This window comes from Anabrus simplex, chromosome 2, assembly GCF_040414725.1.
Source record: "Anabrus simplex isolate iqAnaSimp1 chromosome 2, ASM4041472v1, whole genome shotgun sequence".
Lineage (NCBI taxonomy): Eukaryota > Metazoa > Arthropoda > Insecta > Orthoptera > Tettigoniidae > Anabrus > Anabrus simplex.
The window spans coordinates 362691578-362715583 of record NC_090266.1 but is presented as its reverse complement, the minus strand read 5'-3'; the positions used below and the strand labels follow the sequence as shown (position 1 = coordinate 362715583).

The window sequence follows — 24006 nt, the reverse complement described above, 5'->3', positions numbered from 1 at the left end:
GAAGAAAGACATTATTCCTGAACTTATGCTTGAATATAATTGTTGTGGAGCAAGTTACAGTGATGTAAAACTCAGTCAAATCCCTGAGTTAAATAGTGACTGTAGGAAATTTATTAAATCGTATTAATGATCTTAGGTGGGACAGTCACAAGGCCGACGAAGTTGAACGTTTAGTGCAACAAGAGACTGAATTTAAACATAAGAAGGCTATTCAGTATATAAGTATATATCAGATTATAACTTCGAGTGTTTTGGTAATAATGATTGTAATATTATGTGTTGTTGTGGCTGCTGTCGGAAATGTAAATACAAGTGCATTGATGACTATAAGGAACGCTGTCCCAATCTCTGCATATATCAGAATGTAATTGCCACCAATAGTAAGGCAAGAGTATCAGTTGAGGACGTCACAGTCCATTTTCGGCAACCCAGACAAGCTGGAAGGACCCCAGTGAGTCAGGTTTGCTAAAAGAGTTGGAGCTAGTAAAAACGCCCAAGTTACGGGTGATACCAGGTGAAGCTTTGGCACAGCATAGTCCTACAAGTAGAAGTGTAAATTCTAAGAAAATATAAACTGTTATATTGATATAGTAGCGAGATGAATGCAAAGGATGTATTGCATTCATTTCTTCCCAGGGGAGGGAGGTGTCGTGTCCTCCCTGGGACATAAATTCAGGACGGTAATTCCCTCCGAGGACCGGACTGTGAGGAATGTAGGAGGAATTGCTGTAACCTGCTATATTAGGGTTAACAGGCATAAGAAGCTGAAAATTAGTACTCATAGACAAGTACGGTTAGGTATAGTAAAAAGGAAATTGTAATAGAATTCATAATTCACATAATTGAGAATTGTAGTTGAAGAGTAATATTTCAACTCATTAGGAAATCTTAAGCAAGAGAAGTAGTCACAAAGCTAGAGTGACAAGCATGAGGTTATGAGGTATGTTGACCCAGTACATAGGTCAGACCGCTAGCTATATTGAGTTGCACAGGAAATATACAGAGGATTCGGGCCTCTGATTGGTCAGAACTACAGAAAGTTCCATGGTAACATAAGCAGAATATTCCACAAGCTTCGAGAACGACTGGATGGGGTCGGTAAGACTATATAAACCCGAGGAAACCCCTGCTCGGGACTTCTACTAATAATTCGCGGACCAGTTGTAACCAGAACCCTCATCGGTCGACAGGGCGATTATGCAATTGATGATGATAATAATAATAATAATAATAATAATAATATTTTCTTAATTTGGTCTTCAAGTAAGACGGCTACCTGGATGACTTCTCGTTTAAGACTGTCACAGTAGAGTCATATAACTTCTGTACATAGTGTACATATCTTGTACATACCTCAGTTGAAGATTCAGTAAATTTCATCGTGAAATTCTACTTCACTAGTTATCCTTCTTCTCTGCACCTTAGTTGAAATTTCCCAACCCTAACAGTCCAACCGCTCTGGAACGATCCAATCTACCAACCAACCAACCTGAAATTCTCCTACATCGCCCTAATCGTGTCTGTCACAACAGCACGATAATCAACTTGCCTTCATATTGTCAAACGTTGAACCGTTTGTGTAAGACAATTAAGGAGAAGCGGGGTGGGGGGAATTGAGTACTAGTGTGATTATGTTGCACGATAATGCAACACCTCTCATGGCCCGCCAAACGTCTGAACTGTTGCAGCGATTCAACTGGGAGGTATGGCAACATCCTCCATACAGTCCAGACATAGCGCCATGCGATTATCATGTGTTCGGTAAGCTGAAAAAGGATCTCGGTAGGCGATGATTCTGAAACAATGAGGAGGTGAAAGCAGCTGTCTCCAGGTGGTTACATAGCGCCGGACGTGTTTCCTGCACATCTGGAATCGCATAGTTGTTTGATAGTTCTGAGAAATATTTACATTCTCTTGGGAACTATGTGGGAAAGTGAACTTATATTGCATGTTGTCATAGCCATGTTGCCTATATGTAGGTGGTTTTATAAATGGCCATAACTTGGAAGTGTAAATTACCTTTTGATTCGCCCTCGTATTTAGCTAAATTGGGTAAAATATAAGAAGCTACGTGTCGGAAAATAAGTTCATCAGTGCCAGCAGAAGACATCTGTTACAGTGAAGTACATCAAGTGTATGAGGTGACATTAATGCAGCAAAGTACACATACACAAGAAAGCCAGGCATCAACAACAGAATCCAGATGAAAGGTATCAAGTTGCGTGATTTAATAGGTTCCTTCATTCAGACATATCGGTTTGAACTTCGTTTCTGCCAATATAATTAGTCTTCTTTGTTACAGTGTTCAAAATAATGGAACTTGAAGAAACATATGTCAACTGTATTCGTACAACAGCAAGGGAGCAAGTGCTGAGTTACCAGTTGACTGTTCGGCAGTGTTGTCAACTTAGCGAATTTTCCGCTAAATTTGGTGGAATTAGAAGACTGTCGGCGGAGAAATATATCATTTTAGTGGATAGTGGATTTTTTGGCGGAATTCTAGATTTATTATAGCAGAATTTAGTGTTTTATCCATTTAACTTTTTTTTTTCAAATTTGTACTCCAGTCTGTCTCCGAGCTATTTCGTATTTCTTGTCAGGAGCTAGCAGTCACATGAGGAAAAAATGTTATTTGGATTTGATGTTATGAGATCATGGTATCATAAATTTGTAATGCGTGGGGAAAGGGTACTTATCTCTTAGTTGACGAATGACAGATAATGAAACTGTGAGAGAGTAGCATTTATATTTATGCTACGAAGGAAGACCGTTTAATGAACTGGCCTCTTCTGTTCTGTGTGTGGCCCTTGAGTTAGGGGATTCACCTAGTTTGCACCTGGCAGTAAAACGCCTACAAGTTTTAGCTCGCCGGCTCGCAGACAGGGGGTTAATCCCAGTGAAACCCACAGATCAGGTGAGTGCAGACATTATTATTATTATTATTATTATTATTATTATTATTATTATTATTATTATTATTATTATTATTATTATTATTGCTCATGTTTTGAGATCGGATTTCTTGGGAGAATTCTAGTAGTATTTAGCGGATCTTGAAAATATAAGTTGGCAACACTGCTGTTCGGTACCTCAGTGCTGAGTTTTCCATTTTTGTGTTAAAAAAAAAAAAAAAGAAGTAGAAGCCTCAATTTTTAACTTAACAGTGGGGTGAATAGCTTAAAATGTTTATAAATGTTGGTTCCTTATAAATCTAAATGCAAATGGAAAATTCTACACTTGTGTAAAATATTATTTTGAGAGAAAACAAAATTACACTGTTTGTGCCCATGAATGCATCATCTTTATATAAAGTAAAGAGCCCAAGATAAAATTATTTCCTAAAATCTGTGGGCAACCAATACATGTAACTCCTTACAAGCACATAAGTTGATATAATCATCATCTTCATCATTTTCCCTTGTGGTTATTAACTGAAAGATTAACTTAGATCCAAAATAACATCACTGTGAGAGCAACTTTCGTGTTGATCCGCCATGTTGTTTACCACCACAGATAAATTCCACAGGCCTCTACAAAAAGCTCTGTAAGTTACTTCTCGAATCTATAAGCCGTGATCAATTAGTTCCACATGCCAGAGATCGATTTGGCACTCGAGACCCGGGAAAAGTTCTCCTGCACCATCTATAGACGGGCATAGCAATGCTGGACCGTTTACGTCAGCCCGTCTATAGGCGGGCATACCACTAATCGGGTTAATAAAATATTTCTGACCATGGAAGGAGTAACTTCAATTTAACATACTCTTGAATAGTAGAAAATAGGAAAAGGTATTTTGCCTTTTCATTTCATTTTTTCCATAAAGAATGGTTAAGGAGTGCATGTGTGGGAACTTTGGGTGTGGCGAGGCATTGAGCGATATGAGCGAGGAGTTGGAAAGTTTGAGGGAGATAATTAGGATTCTCACAGAAGATAGGAAGGAAGATGGGCCTCCCTCAAACAATTTACAGGTTACAGTAGGTGTAAAAGAGGAAGGGGAAGGAAAGGGGGAAATTGTAGAAGACAGGTGGTCTAATGTTCTAAGGGAAAGGAGATTGCAGGCTAAGGGCTCTAATCAGGATCAGAATTCAGGACAGGGGTCTGTGAAAAATCAGTACGAGTCACTCCAGGTAGAACAACAGAGGAAAGATGAGGAACAGGGAACTGTTGCTGAGATGTGTGGAAGTAGGAGGAAGGGAAAAGGTAGGAATGGGAAATGTAGAGTAGAGGATAGAAAAAGACATGTGGAACAGGTTCATGGGAAGGAGGAAAGGGAGGAGGAAGTAGCTTCTGCAGATATCAGGGAAGATTGGGCTGACCAGGACGGGAGGGGATCAAATGACGTGGGTAGGGTTTGAGGGTCTGGTCATGGGGGCTTCCATGGTTAGGCATGTGGGGAAAGTGTGTGGAAGAAAGGGAACCAGGGTAGAGTGTTATCCAGGAATTAGGTTGAGGCAGATGTTGAGGAAAGTAGAAGAGAAGGAGGAGGGGAAGGCGAAGGCAGTAGTGTTTCACGTTGGTACCAACAACGTAAGGCAAACTGGTGTAAGTATCAACATAGTTGGAGATGTGTGGGATCTGGTAAATGATGCAGCATGGTGGGAAGTTTAAGGAAGCGGAGATTGTTATCGGTGGAATACTGTGTAGGAAGGATACTGACTGGAGGGTGATTGGAGATTTAAATGAGACTATGGACTGGGTATGTGGAAAACTGGAAGTGAAATTTCTAGATCTTAATGGGTGGGTAGGAGATACGAAGCTGCGCTCAGATGGCCTTCACATAAACCGTAGTTGTACGTATAAGTTAGGAAATTTGTTTGGAAGGGTAAGAGGGAGGTACGTTCAGGGAAACGAGGTGGTCTAGGGAGCGGTGATGAGGGTACAGAGATCTGGAAGTCAAGTAGGGATGACATAAAAATGTTAGTGTTGAACTATAAAAGTATTGTAAAGAAAGGAATAGAATTAAGTAACTTAATAGATATATTTACCAGATCCTGTAATAGGAGTTGAATCATGGCTGCGCAGTGATATAGTGGATGCAGAAATTCTCTCACGGAACTGGAGTGTGTATTGTAGAAATAGAATAGGAATGGTGGGAAGGGGAGTATTCATTCTGGTGCAAGAAGAATTTGTAAGCTACGGAAAAGTTAAAGATGACAAACAGACCGGGAAATGGTAGCACTGCCATGGATTCAGAATTATTTGATTAGATAATCAGCTATGTGGGAAACGACTTGGAAAGGAATGTGATTGTATTGGGAGACTCTTAAAAGTAGGACTATTAGGTAGTACCATATGGCTGATAAAGCAGGCATGAGGCAGTTTTTAAAAAGTAACTATGAACGGTGGAAAACTGTAAATGAAAATGTCAACACACTCTGGGATGGGTTTAAAACAGTTGTTGAGGAATGTGAAAACAGGTTTGTACCTTTAAAGGTGGTAAAGAATGGTAAAGACCCACAGTATTATAATGGAGAAATAAAGAGACTAAGAAGGAGGTGCAGATTGGAAAGAAATAGTTAGAAATGGCTGTGTAAGTAAGGAGAAATTGAAGGAACTTACTAGGGAATTGAATCTAGCAAAGAAGGCAGCTAAGGATAACATGATGGCAAGCATAATTGGCAGGCATACAAATTTTAGTGAAAAATGGTAGGGTATGTATAGGTACTTTAAGACAGAAACAGGTTTCAAGAAGGACATTCCAGGAAAAATTAATGAACAAGAGGAGTGTGTATGTGAGGATCTTCAAAAGGCAGAAGTACAGTATTTAGTTAGCAGTATGTAAAGATTGTTGGTTACAAGGATAATGTCCAGATAGAAGAGGAGACGAAGGCTAAAGAAGTATTAAAATTTACATATGATAACAATGACATTTACAATAAGATACAGAAGTTGAAAACTAGAAAAGCAGCTGGAATTGATAAGATTGCTGGGGATGTACTAAAGGCTATGGGTTGGGATATAGTACCATATCTAAAGTACTTATTTGATTATTGTTTGGTTGAAGGAGTTATACCAAATGAATGGAGAGTTGCTATAGTAGCCCCTTTGTATAAAGGAAATGATGATAGACATAAAGCTGAAAATTACAGGCCAGTGCGTTTGACATGCGTTGCATGTAAACTTTGGGAAGGCATTCTTTCTGATCATATTAGACAGGTTTGCGAAATTAATAACTTGTTCGATAGAAGAGAGTTTGATTTTAGGAACGATTATTCCACTTAAGCTCAACTTGTAGGTTTCCAGCAAGATATAACAGATATCTTGGATTCAGGAGGTCAGATGGACTGTATCACGATTGACCTATCTAAAGCATTTGATACGGTGGATCATAGGAGATTACTGGAAAAAATGAGTGCAATTGGACTAGACAAAAGTGTGACTGAATGGGTTGCTATATTTCTAGAAAATAGATCTCGGAGAATTAGAGTAAGCGAAGCTTTATCTGACCCTGTAATAATTAAGAGGGAAATTCCTCAAGGCAGTATTATTGGACCTTTACGTTTTCTTACATATATTAATGATATGAGTAAAGAAGTGAAATCAGAGGTAAGGCTTTTTTCGGATGATGTTATTCTGTATAGAGTAATAAATAAGTTACAAGATTGTGAGCAGCTGCAAAATGACCTCGATAATGTTATGAGATGGACAGCAGGCAATGGTATGTTGATAAACGGGGTTAAAAGTCATGCTGTAATTTTCACAAATGGGAAAAGTCCTCTCAATTTAAATTACTGCTTTGATGGGGTGAAAGTTCCTTTTGGGGATCATTGTAAGTATCTAGGTGTTAATATAAGGAAAGATCTTCATTGTGGTAATCACATAAATAGGATTGTAAATAAAGGGTACTGATCTCTGCACATGGTTATGAGGGTGTTTAGGGGTTGTAGTAAGGATGTAAAGGAGAGGGCATATAAGTCTCGGGTAAGACCCCAACTAGAGTACGGTTCCAGTGTATGGGACCCTAGCCAGGATTACTTGATTCAAGAACTGGAAAAAATCCAAAGAAAAGCAGCTCGATTTGTTCTGGGTGATTTTGACAAAAGAGTAGCGTTACAAAAATGTTGCAAAGTTTGGGCTAGGAAGAATTTGGAGAAAGAAGACGAGCTGCTCAACTAAGTGGTATATTGCAAGAGAATATCCTCATTTTTCCGTATTGAAAGTCTATTAAAAAAGAAACAAAACTTTTGTATCCACCTATTCAATACATTAAAAGCAATTATAAAATTAGGATCTCATCCTTATTTTATTGCTTAAATATTAAAACATAGGACATGTTTTGTTCATATTTTGAACATCTTCGGGTGTAAATATTCTTACAAGGTTAAATGATAACATTGTTTTAGACCTTACACTTATTGTTTGCCATTGAAAAACTTATCCATTATAAGCTTTGAAAAACCTCTTAAATATTAAAACGTTTGTATATTACGTCATCTTATTGAAAAATAATAATTAAGTTTCAACCTATAAAACCTTGTTCTAATATTTAAAAGACAATGTCAGTACATTTATAATCTGTTGAATTGCTTAATTTTCAAATTATTCGTTGTATACACATTTAAACGTTTTGTTACTACTGGTGTAACTTTTCACATATTATATGTATGGCTTGGAATCTTAACACACTCACAAAACAGCTGAGGTTAGGTTTAAATATTATATTATTCATCTATAAAAGTGACAAAACTGATGTGCACTGTTGAATATAGGTTATGAATTTTGTCCTACATTGAATATTTAACTTCAAAATTTGTCGAATTCATAAATTGCTTGGTCTACCTGTACCGTTCTTACCGTCTACACTTCCCTCAAAAACCAACTCAACAAGTTGTGGGTGTCTTAAGATGTGTCCTGTTATTCTGTCTCTTCTTCTGGGCAAATTTAGCCAAATCAATCTTCACTCACCAATTTGATTCCATATCTCTTCATTATTGATTTGATCTATCCATCTCACCTTCACCATTCTTCTGTAACACCACATTTCAAAAGCTTCTATTCTCTTTCTTTCTGAGCTAGTTATTGTCCATGTTTCACTTCCATACAATGCCACGCTCCAGACAAAAGTCTTCAAAAACATCTTTCTAATTCCTATATCAATGTTTGAATTGAGCAAATTTCTTTTCTTAAGAAAGGCTTCTTTGCTTGTACTAGTCTGCATTTTATGTCCTTACTTCTGCCATTTTTAGTTATTTTACTACCCAAGTAACAATATTCATCTACTTCCTATAAGAGTTCATTTCCTAATCTAATATTTCCTGTATCACCTGATGTTCGACTGCACTCCATTACTTCTGTTTTGTACGTACTTATTTTCATCTTGTACTCCTTTCACAAGACTCTGTCTGTACCATTCAGTGCTTTCTCCAGATCTTCTGCAGTCTCAGATAAAATAACAATATCATCAGCAAATCTTGAGGTTTTGATTTCATCTCCTTGGATTGTGATTCCCTTCCCAAATTCCTCTTTGATTTTCTTTACTCCCTGTTCTGTATAAACATATAATCTTAATTTCCCCTTGTTCAGCTCCTGCCAGGTCAAGGTATTGATGGCACTTCTCCACTGTTGCCTCTCCCTCCACCACTCCTCTTCAGTAATTAGATTCCAGTCCAGTCTTCTTTTTCATATATTGTTATTGAGAGAGTCCATGCATCTTGCTCTGGACCTCTGTCATGCCCTCTTTCCATCTATCTTAGCCTCCAACATTTGTTTTGGTATCCTTCCCTTTCAATTCTCTTTTCTCCATCCTATCACTCATTTTTTCTATCCCTTTCTCTTTTCTGACCTCAACATTTCTTACTCTGTCTCTCCTTATCTTCCCTACCATACTCCTGAGGAACTTCATCTCACTGGCTTGAATTTTACTCTTATCCTGTCAAAGTCCAAGTCTCTGATGTTGCATTCGTTGATATAGGTGTATATTACCGGCACACTTTATCTCGGTGCATTTGTGTACGGGGGTGAGGAGTAAGGAGGGAGCTGTCCCGCCCGGTCCCAGTAGTGCTGCCAACTGAATAAAAATAAAATCTGAATTGAATCGAGAATATGATCGATCGATATGAAGTTTCTAAACCGTTATTATCTTAAGCGAACAACTGTGTCACATACACATTATATAACATTGTATAACATTTCTCTATGCGAATCTTGTTCTTAGCATGAATTCTATAGTTTGGCTTTGCTGTGTAAACAGTACTAGTACGTAAAGTGTACGCCAGATGTTGCACAACGATGCTTAAGCGGTTCATAGCTTGTGTTTCAAATGTTGCCAGTACGAATCTCGAAGATTGCCGAGGTCGACCGATTCCGCACTAGGGTGTAAATGCACCAAGATACATACATACATACATACATACATACATTATCATTATAGACTGTTATGCCTTTCAGCGTTCAGTCTGCAAGCCTCTGAGAATTTACTAAACGTCGCCACAATCCTCGATTTGCAACTTGTGTTGTGGCCTCATTTAGTTCTATACCTCTTATCTTTAAATCGTTAGAAACCGTGTCTAACCATCGTCGTCTTGGTCTCCCTCTACTTCTCTTACCCTCCATAACAGAGTCCATTATTCTCCTAGGTAATCTATCCTCCTCCATTTGTCTCACATGACCCCACCACCGAAGCCGGTTTATGCGTACAGCTTCATCCATCAAGTTCATTCCTAAATTAGCCTTTATCTCCTCATTTCGAGTACCCTCCTGCCGTTGTTCCCACCTGTTTGTACCAGCAATCATTCTTGCTACTTTCATGTCTGTTACTTCTAACTTATGAATAAGATATCCTGAGTCCACCCAGCTTTCGCTCCCGTAAAGCAAAGTTGGTCTGAAAACAGACCGATGTAAAGATAGTTTCGTCTGGGAGCTGACTTCCTTCTTACAGAATACTGTTGATCGCAACTGCGAGCTCACTGCATTAGCTTTACTACACCTTGATTCCATCTCACTTACTATATTACCATCCTGGGAGAACACACAACCTAAATACTTGAAATTATCAACCTGTTCTAGCTTTGTATCACCAATCTGACATTCAATTCTGTTGAATTTCTTACCTACTGACATCAATTTAGTCTTCGAGAGGCTAATTTTCATACCATACTCATTGCACCTATTTTCAAGTTCCAAGATATTAGACTGCAGGCTTTCAGCACAGTCTGCCATTAAGACCAAGTCGTCAGCATAGGCCAAACTGCTTACTACATTTCCACCTAACTGAATCCCTCCCTGCCATTTTATACCTTTCAGCAGATGATCCATGTAAACTATGAACAGCAAAGGTGAAAGATTACAGCCTTGTCTAACTCCTGTAAGTACCCTGAACCAAGGACTCATTTTACCATCAATTCTCACTGAAGCCCAATTGTCAACATAAATGCCTTTGATTGATTTTAATAATCTACCTTTAATTCCATAGTCTCCCAGTATGGCGAACATCTTTTCCCTCGGTACCCTGTCATATGCTTTCTCTAGATCTACGAAACATAAACACAACTGCCTATTCCTCTCGTAGCATTTTTCAATTACCTGGCGCATACTGAAAATCTGATCCTGACAGCCTCTCTGTGGTCTGAAACCACACTGGTTTTCATCCAACTTCCTCTCAATGACTGATCGCACCCTCCCTTCCAAGATGCCAGTGAATACTTTGCCTGGTATACTAATCAATGAGATACCTCGATAGTTGTTGCAATCCTTCCTGTTTCCTTGCTTGTAGATAGGTGCAATTACTGCTTTTGTCCAATCTGAAGGTACCTTACCGATAATAGTACATCTTGTATATTATCTCTTTACATTTAATAGGAACTTCTCTGTTCCACACCAGGTTGCTTACGTTCTGGTAGAATGTATTTCCCGCTTGTACCATTCTGCTGATCTCCTTATCCAACATTGCAGCATGCATTATTTCACTTTCCAAATATTTGAAGTACGGTATTCAACATTTTCAAGGTATTGTCCCTTGATAATGACAATTCCTTTTCCTTCTCTTTTTCCTCTTGTCATCACCACTGTTTTGCTCTTCTACACACTCATTTTCATACCATATTTCTCAATATTGTCATTTAAATCCTCGAGTTGAATTTGCACTTCTGTATTGTTGACTCCCCAGATCAAACAACAATATTTTTGTATCCCCACCATATCTTGCATTTGTTTCCTTTAGAATTTCATTCATAACCATTATAAACGTAAGTGGAGACAATACACTTCCCTGTTTTAGTCCAATTCAGTTTCTAAACCAATCTGTTCTCCCCACTGGAGAGAAAATAAGAATAGGTAAGTTTTTCTCCTTTTCAACTAGTTGTAATTTGTAATAGGATTTGGTTTGATTAATATATAAAATAATTCAGACTTAGTACAAGTTCAGGTATCAGGAGAGATATATTCAACTCTAATTTGATCCTGATACCCTTTTTAAATTAAGCATTTCACAGTGTTGCAGATACACAGTCCAGTCCACTTCAAAATATTTATAGGTTACTTGCACATACTTTTCTCCACAAATGCAAAGAATTGCATGCATTTAATTGAAATCTCTGCGCAACCGAGTTCTGAATTCACAAACCTTGGTAATATTTCGATAGGTACCTGCTGAGTAGTATTGTGATACTCAAACAAAATTCTTCCTAATGGGAAAATTATTTAGAGTATAAGTAGATCTCAGCAAAGAAGCAGAAAATATGAACAGAAAAATCCACAAGAAATTGTCCAAAACACATTAATTAGAAAATAAAATTATCACAACACAAACACTTACCTCTGCCATTCGTCCAAGCTTGTCTCAGAAATGTGGAACGTATACCAAGAAAGTTTCCCACCCAAGAATGACCATATTAAATGTATGGTAGACTTTTAATTCTACGGATACTTAAAAGGATAGCATTCCTCAAAAAAATGCATCTGAATGGAAGTAATAAACTATGGTTTTAATGAATTGAGTGATTAAACAAATAATTATCATAATTATCAAGGAAACTGGTTGAAAATGAAGTAATTAACATCACCAATTCAAAATAATATTAAGATTAGATATGTTTCTTCTCCTTTTCGCTTAGGTGTAATATGTAATAGGATTTGGTTTGAATAACGGTTAAAATAATTCAGACTTATGGCCGGTTTCTGCTGCAATGACAGTTATCTGTAGATGCGTAGTTATTAGTGACTTAACATGGCAATACGTTTAAAATGAGTTTGCGAAACAACAGTTATCGGCTTCTTCAGTTATCTATGCAACGACTGGTAACTGCAGCTAGTGCTGTAGTTACCTTTATGTTAGAACTGATTCCAACAAATACTGACAGGAGGCGTCACTTCATTACTGTTTCATACAAGGACTTTGGTAAGTGATAATGAACTGGTCACAATATATTTGTAGTCATTTATTGCAGTTTTAACATGCTTGGGTGTACTGGAGTTGACAATATTTTGGTCAGTACGTTTACTTCCATGTTATCTCTGGCTTTGGTCACTGATTCCACTTGTATGGTGTCATCTGTCACAGCTAATTCAGTTACAATCTCCTCGGAGCATGACGCTTCTACTGTAGATATATCTTCCAATACGGGAACTGTATTGTCAAATAAAATAGAACTCTAATCAAATGGATTTTAGTTGGGTTCAAATTGATCTTTCAATGCAGCTATAACGTTAAGATCTCTCTTGTCAGACTTTGAGTCATGACGCGAGTCCTACCAACAGTTAGTGAGCACCCAATCTGAAATTATGGGATATTTACCATTCACATTTGCATTTGTACTAAATAATAAACATCTTAGGTACTGGTATGCATTTAATATAAGCCTGCTGAATAATAAATACTGATTTTTCATCGCTTTTCTTAATTTTATTATATACTTAAGTGGTAACATGAGGTCTCATAGACTCCCAAGAAACATAAAACATCTGGACTTCTTCAATTAAACATCCTGCAGGGAGCTGTAGTTTGTTACCTTCTTATCTGTGTCAACACAGTTCACACCCTGTGTCACTACCTTTGATTGAAATTCTCAAGTGGACTACCAGACCTCACGTCAGCAGTTACGAAAGTATTTTTGTCAATGCATGTTCTGTGGTCAGCATAAGTAAATGACTGGTCCATTGCAGTTATTAAGAACTACAAATCCTCAGTTCAAGGAGTACATTGAAAAATGAAATGGCGTATGGCTTTTAGTGCCGGGAGTGTCCGAAGACATGTTCGGCTCGCCAGGTGCAGGTCTTTCGATTTGATGCCTGTAGGCAACCTGCACATCGTGATTAGGATGAAATGAAGATGAAGACAACACACACCCAGCCCCCATGCCAGAGAAATTAACCAATGATGGTTAATATTCCCGACCCTGCCGGGAATCAAACCCTGAATCCCTATGACCAAAGGCCAGTACGCTAACCATTTAGCCATGGAGCCGAGCATTAGGGAACTGCTAATGAAAAATGTAGTTACAGTATATGGCTATTTGAGATCACAGTTTGTAACGCTTTCATGTTCTTCGAGTTGTATCCTGAAAGGCTGGGGGGGAAAAAAGAATTCATGAAGGGTTTGGCATCTGATCAGGTGAAATTATACGCCAAAGAAGAATGATAAATGACCGAGTTCCCAGAGAGATATGAGCAGGAATAACCAACATTTTGCTCACAAAACTTGGCACCGAGATACGGAAGGAAAACTGAAGAAACGGCAGTCTTATGTACATGTCCAGCATGCTTGAAGAGAAAAACAGCGTATGCGTGTTTTAAGTGCGAGTTGCTGGTTTGTTTGCAGTCTGCTCAAAGAAACTTCAACACTTGCATCGAGGGCAAATGAATATTACACCATCAGTATAAAACTTAAGTGCCGGAATGGTAGGTTCCATAGTGTGCTGCACATTTTCATTTATATGATTATTTTTGTTTACGCTTGTGTTCTGGATCAGTGAAAAGCGACCTGTTTGGTAATTGTGGTGTATTTGTATAATTTTAGTGACAACAATGATCAAGGTGAAATTTAGGATGATGTCTGCGTACTGTGAATAAGAAAATGGGAAAATATATTTAAATTTTGCATTATTAGATCCCATTATGAGAGATTATTACATTCTGAATCAGTTTGATTGACATGACTTGTGTGTGTTTGTTTAGAAAACTTCAGCTAGTAAAAGTAACTAGATATTACCCAGATAACACTAAAAACATTTGCGTAGAGACATCTGTCGGAGGACGAGACATACTAAACATCGTGTATCTGTACTATTTATTGCCAGGGCTTATAAATCTGGAATTAAGTTTCTGGAAACTCATTAAAGTTAATAACACAGCCAAAGTACAAGCACATTTAGGTAACTCACAGGTAACTGTGGTGTACTAGAAACTGGCCATTAGTAAAAGTTCAGGCATCAGCATCAGTTATGTGAAATTTGAAGGTTAATATTTTAAAAACTCAAATAATCAATAAATTTAATAGTCCAGAAGGAAGAATAATTCCTGACCTCAAAATATAACATTATTATTATTATTATTATTATTATTATTATTATTATTATTATTATTATTATTATTATTATTATTATTATTATTATTATTTTGTCAGAGCATTGATACAATACAAATAAACATAACATGCACATTACCAATGGCACAAAATATATGGCAGTTGACACATAAATAATGTGGTTAAACTGAGTCCATCCAATAATCAGCAACAGCAATTCCCTCTTTGATCGCTTGAACAAAGTCTTGAAGTGTACATTTGACAGGGCATATTTGACAGTTAAATGTGTGTGGGGTAGTTTGTATTTCTCTGCAATCACAAAGTTCTTTTTTGTTTTTCTAAATACACTACCCCCACCTCTTGAGGTTGTTTCTAGATCTTCCAGTACCACTCCTCAAATGATCAAAGGATATTGTTCCGGGCTGAGACCTTTTGTCCAGTATTCGTGCAGTGTGTCCTGTATGTTAGGGCCCAGTCCAAGGTACTCCAAATAGCCCAGCTGAGCTAATGTCCTGGAGGTGGAGATTCATGAGATACCATTCACTCCGAAAGGTGTTATGCTCTACTTCAGGACAGGTCTTGGTGCACTGTTGCTGGTGATTTTGTTTAAAGTGGTAAAGATGTAGAGGAAGCTCTTTCTTGATTTTTATCTTTTAGGAAGCAGTCGAAGTCCAAATAGTGGGTGACTCCTGTTGTTCTCCGCCGTTCTCCTCTCATATCTTGCCACCACACTCCGAATATTGGGGGGGGATCCCAGCAAGGCAGTAAAGTTTCTCAGTAGGGGTTGCTTTCAGGCATCCTGTAACTGCTCAGCAGCTTTCATTCAAAGCTACATCCACCCGCTTTCTATGAGCCGAATTGAACCACACAGGCCTTGCGCATTCTGCTGCAGAGAAACTGAAAGCCAAAGCTACATACACCCGCTTTGCATGAGCTGAATTGAACCACACAGGGCTTGCATACTCTGCCACAGAGAAACTGAAAGCCAAACACACACATAGAATAGAGACCCAAAATGATTAGGACCCACGATAGGTCAGTGCATCAAGGCACATTATGGAAACGATCCCCATAGCATGACATGTAATTTCATGGGCTCGTGAGCTTGATTCAGACACCACAGATCGTAATATTGGGTCACCACAAAGAGAGACAAGACTCACCCAAACTACAATCTTAACAGTCACCATATGTGTGATATATTCATATCGCCTCGCATGGACGAACATGAATATCAAATCATAGCGTAATATAATACTATATTTCAAAAAGCTCAGCCATGAACGGAGACAACGAACAACAACAACAATGATGGGGCTCAATGTAAAATCACAAGCGGGCACATCAACTAAGCAAACGGATAAATACTATCCTCCGTTCTCATGCATATGTAAAGTACAAAGGAAAACAAAACACACAAAGCAAAAGACGAAGATCTGCAGTAAACAAAAGTAAAAGGTCTGCAGAAGGAAAATCTCGTAATGGAGCGTCCGTTCAACTATAGCAAACAAAACTACTAAATACCTGCATTATGCAGAGGTAGAACTCAGAGGCTCTGCGTAACCTGGAACATCGACTCTAGAATGAGAGTCGGGTACAGGATAAGATAAATCCAAGTTAAGGGCCACTTATAATTCAATATGCTCATTTAAAATACCTTTTTGTCCATCTTCCCGAGGCCGTCCGTTATTGGCCTCCCTATCAGATAGACGTCACGTTTGGGAACATACTAACAATATTATATCAGTGGCATAGCCACAGAGATATGGTGTTTATGAATATTGTAGCACCAAGGCAAGCTTGGTGTGGCACAACTGTCAAGTGTAAATATTGGACGAGTAAGGTAGTAATTTGCATCTGTCGCACTGAACAAGTGGCTTAAATCTTGATAGGTTAATTTCCTGATTTTACAGCTTAATGAAGGTACTTTTAGTTGAAAGTGTCTGGAGTACTGTATTTTTTGAGTTTTATCAGTATCATTTTCAACAGAAAATTTGCATTCATCGAGATGTGATCCAGAAAGGAATTTATATCTGTAACTATAAACATTTAACATTTAAGAAAATATCCTCCTTTAAGTAAATCACTAGAAATTCACATAACCAGACAGCCAAAATTACCTTGTTTATTTTATTTTACCCTTATTTACCTTACATGTATAGAAGTCCTTGAACTTATGCATATATTTTTAAAAAGTAATTTGTTTGTATTGGATATAGTTTGTTATATTCATATCTTGAAATTTTTTATTGAGATAGATTGAAGAAAATGGAATTGAAGCTTTGAATGTACGGGAGGTACTTTTAGAGATGCGAAAATATCGAATGGGTCTCATCCAAACTCCTGACCAACTACGATTTTCATACCTGGCTATCATCGAAGGTGCTAAGAAGTTACGAAGTAGCATGGTAACTATTTTAATTCAACATTAACATAGCGTGTATATAGCCTGATTGAGAAAAATTTTGCAATTCCTTCCTTCCTTCCTTCCTTCCTTCCTTCCTTCCTTCCTTCCTTCCTTCCTTCCTTCCTTCCTTCCTTCAAAAATTTCTGAAAAATTGTTTTAAGCCATGCAGCAAACAAGAGAAAGGAACAACAACAAATAGTCAATAGAGCTTGAGAAATAATAAATAAATGAATGTTCATTTATGTTAGAATCATACTCTGTGAAACATAACAGAGGTATTATTTAATCATTTCTGCTTTCTTGAATTTGAGGTTGAATGAAATTGTAGTTGAAACACTTGACACTTATAAGCATGTTTGTGAATCAAAAAGATTGGTACAAAATACAGTAATCAGAAGAATAATGAACTTTGTGCACTGGATGATGATGTTAGAATGTATAGCAGATCTGGTAGGCTAATTAGTCAGATACAAGCAAGGTTAACTTTTGCACCAAGCGTTTCAGCAGGATGTCCCTGTCAGGAAGTCGAAAAATGTGGAAACAAGATTTCCACTTCTGGAGAAGCACATGATTTGGATGTTCACTGAGGCCACACAAAAGTGAGTACCAGGTTAATTCCTGGTGGCAAAGGCAGCTGTGCATTGAACTTGCCATTATGTCCCACTTAGTGCCTAGGTTACAAATAGAGGAAGCCTTTACCTTCCTCTCCCCCCAAAAGACTTATATGGCTTCTGCCATGGCTTCCTTTAGGGGTTACCAGCCTAGGTGCTAAATGCATACGTGATTTCATACTCTGTTAGGAAGTAGGAAATTTAAGAAATGAGTTTTCTGCTTCTGGAGACACACATGGCCCTGACGTTCACTCGACCAACACCAAAAATGAGTACCAGGGCTGAAGGTGGCTGGGGCATAGAGCCAGCCTCTCTATCCTACTTACTAATGAGTTCACAAATGATGGGAGCCTATGCCTAACACTCCTTCAAGGGCCTTCATAGCCTATGCGGAGATGTTGTTTCTTGATTCGTTCTACTATATCCATAGGATCCAAAGAAATCTTCCCTTCCTTTTTCCTCTCTTTCCACTTGTGCATTCATATCTTACTTTGTCATTAATTCCTTATCTTGTATGTATTTCTCCACATTCTGTTATATAAAAGTGATAATTCCAGTGTATTATGTTCATGGGCAAGTATACTGTGACATTTGTACAGTTATATCAAATGGACACCTATAATACCTATCTTTTGCTTATGCCCGGTTGCAAAAAGGCCCATCAAATCAGTCCTTGATTGAAAATCAGTTCATTACTCATCAGCTTCGATTTCTGATTGCATTGCAGAAAGCCAAATCCCCAATCAACTTGCTCCAATGTACTGATTGAAGATTTGAAAAAGAAATGAATCTGGCAAGAGCACAATTTGTGTACACTGTTGATTCTTTAAGGTTGGTATTGAGCAAAAACATCAAACTGGCAGTGAATCAGGAAACGGCTGAATACTACAGGTTTTGAGGTTACGTTTTGATTAAGTAATAAACATGAGCGATATACCCACTAAGAAGGCGAGAGGGCCAAATTTTTCATTTAATCATAGAGCTTTCTTACTCAGTATAGTTGAGGGCTACATGGATGTCATTAAAAATAAAGAAAAAAATACTGCATGTAACTTCAATGAAGCCAATTGCTAGTCTGCCAGAACTCCACAGCTGTTGAAAATTGCTTTTTAAATATTTAAAAAAGAAAATATGTGGATGATAAATTTTGTTACCTTGTTGGATAATTAATTCTAAAATTTCTATTTACTTGAGTATTAATATGCCAGAGATTAATATTTATTTCAAGAAATTTTATTTGAAGTCCTTTGGTTGATACTAATGACTGTACGGGTATCAGAAAATTTTGTGATTCGTAATGTAGTTGCACCTTGTACATGAGTTTGAATTTATTATGCAAGCCCTTTCATTGGAACATTTAGTCAGATTTGTATTTGCGATTTCATTAAAGAATGAGATTAAAGACTGCATGCATTAATTGGAAAATCTGTGCTTGGTCAGTATAAACTCGCCTGTCAAATCTGATGGAAGATTGATCTTCAGTCAAGCACTGATTGTTGTTCCTGAAACTGAAATAGAATAATTGCCAATCAATCCCACCTTGATTGTCAATCACACTCCAGTCAAATTTTGATTGGTTTTTCTGCAGCCTGGCATTAGCCTTGTATACTTGAGGTTACTAATTGAGCATATTTAAAAGAGGGAGATACGAAGGTAATCTCAAAAGTAAGGTCTCCTATTTTTTTTTTTTTTATAAATACATAGACCTGCTTATTTCTACAGTGGGTTTACATCATTTTACAGCTTGAACATTTAGCTATTTTTCTACATAATCGCCATTTTGGTCGGTGCATTTTTGTAGACATTGTGACAGTTTTTGTATGCCCATGTCATACCAGCTGGCCGCCATGCTGTTCAGGAAGTTGTGAACCTCAGCTTTCACCTTGTCGTCGGTGCTGGCACCCATCTTGTGCACACCTTCCAGTATTTCAACTTTTCCGTTAAAATTCTGTAAGCCGCGCTTCGGGAAACCTCAGGAACCAAAGTGCAGAGATCATCCAGGGTGATCCGCTGATCTTCACGCATGATTTGCTCAACCTTCACATCTGTCCCGACGGAAATTGATGGTATCATATAAATAATGCACAGTAAAGTTTTCCACCTATTCAATACTAAGTTGTATTTACAATATTTACATTACATGGGACTAGTTTCAACCCTACTCAGGGTCATCATCAGCCATATTAAAACATACACAATATTTGGCAAAATCCTAAAACATGTTTTCTAGCAGTAAGAGTCTTATGAAAATATAATTTTACTATTTGAAGTTTGGTTGAAATGTTGCAAATGAAAATGAAATATCATGTGTGATATAGGTGAGTAATAATTAATACAAGTGCATTATACATGCTAAGAATTCTGGAACAAAAGTACAAATAAGGTGCTCTGTGTTGTTAAAATTTATAGACTCGGGAATTCAGTAGGTCCTGGTGATACATAACGGTTGTGGACCGAGTGCTATGGGAATAAGAATGAACACAATGTAAACTGACACATATATAAAAATATACAAGTATGTACAATGTCTGAGTAACAAAATGTGTAGTTGATACTCTCTAGAAGAAGAGTCGACTATACACTGTATCAACAACCAAGCTGTGTTGATGGGCTGCATGGTTGATTGTTGTGCAAAATGTGAAGTTTTTGAATTTTTGTTGTGAAGAAAGTAGACACTGCGCATGGCGATATTAATTGGTGGAATTCTCAGTTCATAGCAGAAAACAAATTGGACCTATTAAAATTGAGAAAAGCCAGTAAAAAGCAATTGATAGTCTCCTGCTCCTTTGTTGGTCGTGAATTTCAGTCCGACCGGCTGCAAACTCCCTACACCACTTAAGAACATTTTTGACATCCACACACTTAGCGCCAACATCCTACAGGAGCTCCATTCTCAACACCTGCCAAGACTGAGTGCCTCAGCGTGGTGTGCGCATGTTTACATGCAAGCGCGGTAAACCCTCTTTACAATATTGTGACCAACAGCCACACGAACAGAGTTCTGTATTTGTAAAAAATAGGGGACCTTATTTTTGGGATTACCCTCGTAATTTTAATGTATTTCAACATATATGTAATTTCATTCCTCTTTTATGTTTAAAAGCAAAGATTTTTATTTACCAAACTCTTGATCGAAATATACAGGGTGTGAACATTAAAACAAGAATAATAGTTAACACCACCTTTCCAATACTTATCTTTCCTATATTTAGGAAATAAACATTACAACAGGCGTTGTAAGATGGGACATGTTTCGCTTAACAGTAGTAAGCATCATCAGCCGAAAATAAATCTTAGCCGAAAGTTAGGTCAGGGCCCTGAACCTAGTGTCCTTAACATATATGGCACTCTAAGAATCAACATTTATATTTATAAAATGAAAATAGGTTTAAAACTAGTGTGAAAAAACATGGAATGTTACAACATGGCTAAGAGAAAAAACACAATCGAGTTGAGACAGAGGATAAGAACAGAAAGTAGGCTATAATACAGAGCTGGTAGTGAAATAATTAAAATCATTAGGATATCATTGTTACCAGTCACGCTTGTTTTTATGTTTGAACATTCTGATTGACTGACTGGTAACAATGATATCCTAATGATTTTAATTATTTCACTACCAGCTCTGTATTATAGCCTACTTTCTGTTCTTATCCTCCGTCTCAACTCGATTGTGTTTTTTCTCTTAGCCATGTTGTAACATTCCATGTTTTTTCACACTAGTTTTAAACCTATTTTCATTTTATAAATATAAATGTTGATTCTTAGGGTGCCATATATGTTAAGGACACTAGGTTCAGGGCCCTGACCTAACTTTAGGCTAAGATTTATTTTCGGCTGATGATGCTTACTACTGTTAAGCGAAACATGTCCCATCTTACAACGCCTGTTGTAATGTTTATTTCCTAAATATAGGAAAGATAAGTATTGGAAAGGTGGTGTTAACTATTATTCTTGTTTTAATGTTCATATCCGATGTCCAATACGGTCTACAATGAGATTTATTACTTGTAATATACAGGGTGGTCAGAAACAATGTGAACCGGGTATATGAGCATTAGTGGGGTGGTATACTGATAAATAATTTGAATAAAGTAATTTGATATCTTGTGCCGTTGTCATTTTATCAGCTGTTGAAGTTAGCAATCAGGTCGCTTCGCGTGCAAATTCAAATGGGCTTTGTGAGGTGGTGTTGCTAAATCGGAACATGGCTTAAGACTGGCTTGAGTGCACTAATCGAAGAAAAATACTTCGCCCAGGGACGGATTTAAACGTGGACCTCCGAGCTGACAGGATCGCGCCATAGCAAGTGTGCTACGGCGACACGGGCTGAACCCGTGTTTGTGTTTGATTACGATTTCTTGCTTGGTTCTCAAGTCGGTCTTAAGTTCAGCAGATTTAGCAACATCGCCTCGCAAAGCCCATTTGAATTCACCTGTGGACCGATCTGATGGGCTAACTTAAGAAGCTTAAAAGTTAATAACGGTGCAAAACTTTGAAATTTTTTTCTAATTATTATTTATTAGTATGGCCAATCCTCTAACGCACATATACTCGGTTCACGTTTTTTCCGACCACCCTGTATAAGATGTGGGGGGCCATTTTAAACATGGTTTAAATTTTTCCAACTCCCATTCCTTCTAATTATAACAGTTGCATGCATTCATTTGGGCTGCACAATAGATCAGATAATTGAACAGAGTTTACTTGTTCTGTAAAAAGGGAAGTACTGATGACCTTGTCACTAGATCTTCTCCTGAAGATGTTGCAGATGCAGCAGGTCATATTAAAGAGAATGTTGATGACAAAAAATTACACCTTGCACATGTCTTATTTGGATTGTAATTGAACTATGATATAATTACTTTCCATATTTATTTTCATTACTGAGCAAATTATCTCCGCAAAGATGTCTGTTTATCTTTTCTCTCCATTGTTATATGTGGATTACTTTCTTCTCACAGAATAATAGCATATCTGGATCCATTGAGCTTGATGTGATTAACACAAATTACACAAAGAACGCCGAAGCTAATAACATACTTGAGGAGGAAGATGAAAGTGAGGAGCCTCCACCATTACCCCCACCCAGGGGGGAGTCTCTTACAAGATCTGTTATGTCAGATTTTCAGAACAATTCCACAGATAATCACGGTAGGTAATTTAATTTTATACTTAATACCATAACTGTTTTCCAAAATATATCTAGATTTACAGCATTCTTAAGATTTTGTTTGAATACCTGTATATAATTTGCATAAAATTACGTATATTTTCATTATAGACTGATATCCCATTCTGCAGCATTTTTCATTCTAGGGGCTGCAAATATAGGAATGTGGTCTACAGGCAGACCGAGAACTTGAATTCTAATTACAGTATAACTGTCCAAACAAAATAAAAACCAAATTAAATGAGTAGGAATTGTTCAATTAAGATGGATAACTCTAAAAAGTTTATAAAATCCATGAACATTTCAGTGATCAGACATAAATCTTAGTATTTATAGAATATGAGAACATGATCATTTTTCTAACTTCAGGAGGACCACATTCCACACTGATTATTATTTTTAGCTTCAGAATGAGTAATACATGTGGGGTGAATATGATTGTATTGCTCCTGCTTTTCCTTGCAATTTTTTGGTAATTCTCAAGTAAATGTGTGCCAACCATATTTCTTGTTATGTACCTACTGAAGGTTTTCCTCCCCCTATTAGTGCTCATTATACTGGACTGTTGAATTACTAAGTTATGGACGAAGTTTGTTGTGAGTTAACTCTAGTGTTAATCTTTTTTCAAAACCTCTCTTAACATCTAAATGTAAAGACACATGTTGTAACAGGTAGTAAATGCGATAGCTCTACTATTTAAGTCAAAGCAGCAAGCAGTTCAAAGAAAACAATTCAGGAAAAAATGTGATATTTCATGTTTTAGAATTTTTGTTTAGTTGGTGATGACAGTTGACAGTGAACAAAAGCCTCTGTCTGTTTTGTATTATGTGTTATGAAATATGGTTACACTAGTGCCTGAAAACTGCAAGATTCCAGTAGCATTTAGGAACTAAGCATTGTTATTTGAAAAATAAACCAATTAACCCCCTCGTGTGCACAAGCCTCATATGAGGCCCCAAAATTATGTTTCGTTTAGTGCGCTGTTCATTTAATATTGTTATGAATTTGTGGAAAATTATGACTCTGTTCTTCACTTTAGACCTCATGTGAGGTGTGATATTAGTTACAACTATATCTATGAGATAACAGCACTTCCTAGCAGCTGCGAAGTTGTAGGCTGTTGTGGTGCTCTTGTTATTTGTGTGTTTCATGTGGAGACTAAATTATTGAAATTGATACGTCCTTTACAAATATATACAACTGATAAGTAAAAATGTTTTATATAGCAGAAAAGCATGCTCTTTCCTATGGTATTAGTATTTTTATTGTACATGCAATTTATTACCATTATTTTGTGTAATAATATTGGGGCCTCATATGAGGTCTAAATGTACGAGAGGTTATGGTTCACTGTCAT

The 24006-nt window shown here is 37.3% G+C and overlaps 1 protein-coding gene across 2 annotated transcripts in view; it reads left to right on the top strand.

Moving 5' to 3' along the window:
* Ptp61F (Protein tyrosine phosphatase 61F) overlaps positions 1 to 24006 on the top strand; it is a 426371-nt gene that overhangs the window by 265941 nt on the left and 136424 nt on the right. For both annotated transcript variants that reach the window (XM_067140770.2, XM_067140769.2), the window contains exons 6-7: positions 16717 to 16866; positions 22441 to 22630. In XM_067140770.2, coding sequence (XP_066996871.2) covers positions 16717 to 16866; positions 22441 to 22630 — 340 coding nt within the window. The remainder of the gene's footprint in view (positions 1 to 16716; positions 16867 to 22440; positions 22631 to 24006) is intronic.